The 6547-nt window shown below is 41.3% G+C and overlaps 1 protein-coding gene and 1 long non-coding RNA gene across 2 annotated transcripts in view; one reads left to right on the plus strand and one right to left on the minus strand.

The window, feature by feature from the left end:
• The window catches only part of LOC109515014 (glucose-induced degradation protein 8 homolog), a 4753-nt gene extending 1785 nt beyond the window's left edge, over nt 1-2968 (minus strand). Inside the window, exons 1-4 of the mRNA XM_019868545.1 lie at nt 2863-2968; nt 2444-2572; nt 2146-2342; nt 1478-1675 (exon numbers count right to left, since the gene is read on the minus strand). Of these exons, the coding sequence (XP_019724104.1) occupies nt 1478-1675; nt 2146-2342; nt 2444-2572; nt 2863-2890 (552 nt within the window). The 5' untranslated portion in view covers nt 2891-2968. The remainder of the gene's footprint in view (nt 1-1477; nt 1676-2145; nt 2343-2443; nt 2573-2862) is intronic.
• A 1961-nt stretch (nt 2969-4929) lies between these two features.
• Nucleotides 4930-6475, plus strand: LOC109514966 (uncharacterized). Its single transcript, XR_002168088.1, has 4 exons — nt 4930-5050; nt 5196-5286; nt 6220-6346; nt 6449-6475. It is a non-coding gene; the product is annotated as an uncharacterized LOC109514966 (long non-coding RNA).
• The last annotated feature ends 72 nt before the right edge of the window (nt 6476-6547 follow it).

The raw sequence follows: 6547 nt of genomic DNA on the forward strand, positions 1-6547 counted from the left end.
CACAAAAGGAAGATTAATCATTGAATGTCGAGTATTTGAATAGCGTTTTGTGTAAACTAATTCATGCGTGATCGGCCAAGTGCGTGTGTGTGTGTATGTATGTATGTATATATATATATATATATATGTATTCCGGAATTTTCAGAAAAGTCCACTTTCATCTCTGCCATTTGGACTACAAATACGTGAAGCATGTTTATCGATGCATGGACAAATGCACAAGTGTGGCATGCATATCATCGATGTCCTGAAATGGTTTATGAGTGGAACAAAAAAAAAAGCATCTGCAGCTCGAGTGCAAGTCTACAGTGGTTGGCGTCTGCACAATTTGGAAACTATAGAAGATTGAAAAGGTGGGTGACTTAACTACATTAGCTAAGTTAATGCTCAATTTGGATTTTTCGGTGAAATCCAAATTTTTTTTCTGTGCAAGTGTTCATATTACATGTTAATGCGACCTCAGTCTGTCTGGTGTGTGAACCAAATGTGACCCAAAAGTGACCTGCCTGTGCAGAAGAAGAGACATCATTCACAACATAGTGTTTATGGAAGTAAATGTGATCCAGTGTGTTCGGCCTCACCTTTTTATCACATCATACCTACAGAGGAGCAATGTATCAATTTTGGGGGGAGACAAGGCAAGGCTTTTTTTTCGATCTCTGGAGACATCTACTTAAAATGAGATCACATCATTGCCGTGCATAAAAAGCAAAAAAAAAGCCTGTGTGGCTGAATTATTACCATCACCATACATGTCCACTTCATGTTGCAGGTTTCAAGTGGGATTAAAGTAAAATATAAAGTCAACATTGTTACTCATAACAACTTTGCAGATGCACAGAAAACTGAGATTTTCCCCCCGAAGCACTGTTTCCCACCCGCACGGAGCCCATTTGTTGTTTATATGTGTTTATATGTGACCTGGGTGTACAGACTAAGGTCGCATTGTAAAATAATCTAATATGTATCTGACCTAGGACCACAAATGAAAGTGACCCAGGTTAGATTTTAAACAAATCGGAATTGAGCCATTCAGACTACCATAAAGAAAATCAGATACAGGTCAAATATGGGCAATAAATCCCATCTGAATTGCATCTGCCTGCAGTGTGAACCGAGCCATTGTCTAATAGAATGCCTGTGTTGGTGGGAGCATTAAATCGTATGCACTCGCACCAACGCGACCAGATGACATTCTTACTCGCATACGGCAAAAAAAAAAAAAAAAGTGGGGGGCTACCATAAAGAAAATCAGATACAGGTCAAATATGGGCAATAAATCCCATCTGAATTGCATCTGCCTGCAGTGTGAACCGAGCCATTGTCTAATAGAATGCCTGTGTTGGTGGGAGCATTAAATCGTATGCACTCGCACCAACGCGACCAGATGACATTCTTACTCGCATACGGCAAAAAAAAAAAAAAAAAGTGTGTGTGTAAGGGAGGGGGGGGGGATGCTTTTATATTTGAAAGTTACCTTTTGTCTCTGCATCATATTGAGCAGATCTCCAAAAGGTGACTCCTCTGGATTATCGAACGCCAGCAGGGCAAGCGTCCTCTCCATCTCAGTCAGACATTCTCGACTCTCCTCCCCCTGCTCTGCTAACTGGGACTGGGCAAATTCGAGGGCAGCTTCCGTCTCCCTCAAGCGAATGAGCTCAATAAGATGCTGCTGCTGCAAACAACAAATTAAAAATATACAAACATGAGTCAAAACAACAATTATGAAGATGTCTGCGGAATGACACAAATATTCTTTATGGAATTTTGAAAACAGATGCATCTGAGGCTTAGGGAAGATGTCAACAACACACCACAATACTTAAACAACACAGAAAGAAAAAAAGCGGTGGAAGTATAAATAAAGAAGAAACTGAGTTGTTGTAAAAGGCTGTCGACTCAAAGGCACTTCTTAGATGTCACACTGCAATGTGTAAAATTATCTCAGTTGATAAAACTGACTCATCCTCTAAATTGCCCATAAACTGGATGCAAATGTGAATGGTGTTTTTTCTATTTGTGCCCTGGAATTTGCTGGCAGCCAGTCCAACATATACAACTCCCTCTTGGCCAAGTTCTACTGGTCTTCACCCCAATGAAGACAAGTGGTAGAGATTAAAAAAAAAAAAAAATGGATGAAATTACCTGCAAGTGAAAGTAAAGGTAGCGATTAGTATCCAGCAGTTCCGGATGCAGACTGTTGATCAGCGCAATGGCATCCTGGATCTGCCCCTTCAGAATCATTTCTCTGATCTTTATTCTCTCGTCAAGGGATTCCAAGTCCACACTTGGCTCAATCCCAGACTCCATTCTGAACTTCTCCGCCGCCTCCTTGAATCCCTCTGTTGCCCAAAAAAAAACAAACAAACAAAAAAACAGATGCCATGTTCTCTGCTTTTGTTTTGCGCTCTAGGTTCATGAAAATTCATTTTGAGTACCGCACCTGTCACCAAATAGTTCATAATAAGTCTGTTCATATCAGCTCGCTGAATGTGGACATTGTTGAGTTTATCCATCCATTCGTCCCTCGTGATGTCGTCTGGTTTCTCTGCATAACTCATGATGATAAAGCCTTAAATACAGGGAATACAAGTGGTCTGAGGTAACAGTCTGAAGCAAAACGTTATTATTTAAACGATAACCTCGTCGTTTAACAGTAACAGCACCGGAAATGTACAATCAGGCCTATGATAAAAACACAACAATGAAGCCTGACTCCAGCATAGCACCAAGTACAAACTAAATTAACACAACCAACGCTTCGTCGGCTCAAAACAAATGAGAACCCTTTGGAACGGGTGTCCACCCATAGCCCAGACCAACAATTATTTCGTTCCCAGATAAAAAAGGTATTGACAATACCTTCAAACGAGTCGCTTCTGTTCAGCATTAGCAACTCGCCACTAGGGTTCAGCGACGGAAGCTTCTTCTTCTTCTGCCTCTGCCCAAGCTGTTTATTAGGTGCACCAGGGACAGCACATCACTGCGCCCCCTAGCTTTGACTTTCAGTTACTGCGACAGGACGAAACCAATCTGAACAAAAGTAAAGTACCCCACATTCTGGATTTAAAGTAGAAGTAGATATTTGCATTCAAAAGGACGCTGGTAAAATCATAAGCACTAATTGGACTCCTCTACTTAAGTAATAGGAAGTACTCTGAAATGTATTTAAGTGCAAATTAAAAAAGTGGAAACTAATTTTTACTGTCAACATACAACACATGTTTTGATCATTTGATTGGCACAGTGGCGGCCTGAGTTTGAATGGCCCGTGCTAACCCCCTAACCCGTCCCCAGTCTCCACCACCAATACCCACCAGGATAAGCAACACTGCACTGAATGAGGCGGCAGTATAACAAGACAGTACCAAACTTTGGACGTGGAGGACATGGATAAGAGTCCCGCTACACGCAAAAATGTGGATGATGATGCTTGGGTTCTCCTGGGATTGGCAGTGTGTCAATGAGCAAATTGTGCATTCTTCCAGAAAACTGAGGGGTGCACTTTCTCTCTTGAATGACAAACTAAGAAATAACATGCAGTAATTTTGCACCTAATAGAATGACAAGAGAAATCTATGCAGGTACTTGGTACATCCCGTTAATCCATTTGTAATGGATGTTGGCGGTGACAGAGTCATTTTTTTTATGACAACACCAGTCAATAAATGTTTATCCATCAACCCATCCATTTTCTGATCTGCTTTATCCTCACATGGGTCGCTGGGCGTGCTGGAGCCTATTCCAGCTGTTTTCGGCCAGTAGGTGGAGGACATCCTGAACCGGTTGCCAGCCAATCGCAGGGCAACAAATGTTTACAAAAAGTTTTTAATCAGTGATGCAAGTAAACTTTTCGAGGTGAATATTTTGGATTGATTATTAATCTGCCCTCATTCCTTAGGTGCGAGTGTGAGCACAAATGGTCGTTCGTCTGTGTGCCCTGTGAATGGCTGGCAACCGGTTCAGGGTGTCCCCCACCTACTGCCCATAGACAGCTGGGATGGACTCCAGCATGCCCGCGATCCTCGTGAGGATAAGCTGATTAGAAAATGGACGGATGGATAACAATAATAAACATAATGGGCGGCACGGTGATCACCTGGTTAGCCCGTCCACCTCACAGTGCAGAGGTGAGGGGTTCGATTCATTATTCCAGCCTTCCTGTGTGGAGTTTGCATGCCCCCCCCCCCCCGTTCTCCAAGTACTCCGATTTCCTCCCACATTCGAAAGACATGCATTCGAAATTGTCTTTAGGTGTGATTGTGACTGTGAAAGATTGTTTGTCTTTTTGTGCCCTGCGATTGGCTGGCAACCAGTTCAGGGTGTACCCCACCAACTGCCCAAAGACGGCTGGGATAGGCTCCAGCACGCCTGCTACCACTGTGAGGATAAGCAGATTTGAAAATGGATTAATAATCATAAGAATAATAATATTAACTATTGCTGTTCTTGCAATAATCTAATAAGTAATATAGCAATTACGATTTAGGGATTAGGTTTGGCAATAGTTGGGGTTTTTTTCTGAAACGTCATCGCTATAAATTACATTGAATGGAAAAAACCGTATTGCGCACGGTTTTATAGGTCAAACTTAAAAACAATTAAGGGAAACAAAAGCCTAATGTGCTTAGTGGTTATTTACTTTTTTCCATATTTGTGACAGTGGTTATTAACCACTGTCACAAATATGTTGAGGTACACATGTAGGAATTTCTGACAAAAAATTTATGTTGAGTGTAATTAATTGATATATTTGTTGTGTCATTATATGTTTGGTTTTATTGGACGTTTTCCTACGAATCCCCTGTTAATTAATTGTGAGTAAAATATGAGTTGAGGAAAAGTCCACAGGGAAGAGGGAAAAAAAAAAAAAAAGGTCGACATGCCCCGCCTTTTTCCTGAGAAGCCTCTCGGTGGTGCTGTGTCTATGGCAACGGAGCGCCGAAACATGCTGCACAAAGTCAATGGGGAAACAATCAGTAGGATTCTACTGTAAAATAGCGAAGCGCTGCAAAGTCTGTGTGAACGAAAAGGCACTTTATATACAAAGGTAAGTAGCCTTCGAGAAAAAAAAATATTTATGGAAGATCACGTGTTCAATTGTGGGGGGGGGGGATGCCTCTGTAATTGTGCTTCTCTTATTGAATAACAATAATAGTAAAAACTTGTTGCTAACAATAATACTTTGTTGCTAGAAATGTCGGCGAAGCAGAGACACACAAATCACAATCAACTCCTGGAACAGCGGTGGAAGAAAGTGCAACAACAGCGACTCCATTTACCAATGTATGTTTGTACTACAGTTATTCTTGGGAAAAGTACTCATTCTGATCTTCAGTAGAAATACTAGATTCGAAAGGTACGCGATATTTTAAAATATCTTGTAAAAGTAGCAGCAATGCAAAAATAATAATAATAATAATAATAATAACAACAACAAAAAACAAACAAACAAACAAACAGAGCTTAATCACTGCAGTTGCTTTCTGGGCACCAAGAAGTCGACCTCACTGTGCAGAGGTACCGGGTTCGATTCCAGCTCCAGTCTTCCTGTGTGGAGTTTGCATGTTCTTCCCGTGCCTGTGTGGGTTCTCTCCAAGTACTCTGGTTTCCTCCCGCATTCCCAAAACATGCACGGCAGGCTGATTAAACACTCTAAATTGTCCCTAGGTGTGAGTTTGAGCGCGAATGCTTGTTCGTCTGTGTGTGCCCTGCAATTGTCTGGCAACCGGTTCAAGGTGTCACCTGCCTAGTGCCTCAAGACTGCTGGGATAGGCTCCAGCACGCCCCGTGACCCTTGAGTGGTGGTATTTTGGTTGGCTCAAGGCACAACAGATTTTATACAAGTAATTCTTGGCATAGACAACATCATATAATTCTGTAAATAAGGCCATTCATGGACAATGTAGTACATATCGCTATTCCAGCTTTGCCTTTTTTTTTTACAATGTGTCATTGTCCTGCAGAAGTGTAAAATAGTCACAAATGAGATTTGACAAAGTAATGAGTAGAAAGTACAAATATCTGTTTTCAAATGTAAGGAGCAGAAATTTTATTTATAAGTCAGCAAACTCAATCCTCAAGTAAAGTACAGGCACCTAAAATACTATGTACCATCACAAAGTATTTGTATTTCATTACTTCCTGTCATTGTTGATCTACAATGTACAAAATACAAAGAGTCATTGTGCTGCACATAGACTGTCAATCATTTTTCAGGCCAATTGGCTTCCTACAAAGTGGCAGCTCCATGGCTGTGTCCCAAGCAGTGGAGGCTTACAAGCTGAACAAAGAGAGGGGGAGAATTGTGCGCAGCCCATCACCAAAGCCTCAATTCCCTTCCAGTGTAAGATATATCTCCCGACACCATTCTTACAAACCAATGTTTGCGCTTCTGTCACAAATCATACATTAAAAAAAGTGGTATATTTCAACCTTTGCATTACAGATGCAAAGTGAAGATCGGAAGCACAGAGTAAGTTTCGTTTTTGAAGCCGAATTCCACCTGCTGATCATTTGTGTGTTCATTGGATAAATTGAGCCACCT

Source organism: Hippocampus comes, unplaced genomic scaffold (genome assembly GCF_001891065.2).
Source record: "Hippocampus comes isolate QL1 unplaced genomic scaffold, H_comes_QL1_v1.1 scaffold41, whole genome shotgun sequence".
NCBI lineage: Eukaryota > Metazoa > Chordata > Actinopteri > Syngnathiformes > Syngnathidae > Hippocampus > Hippocampus comes.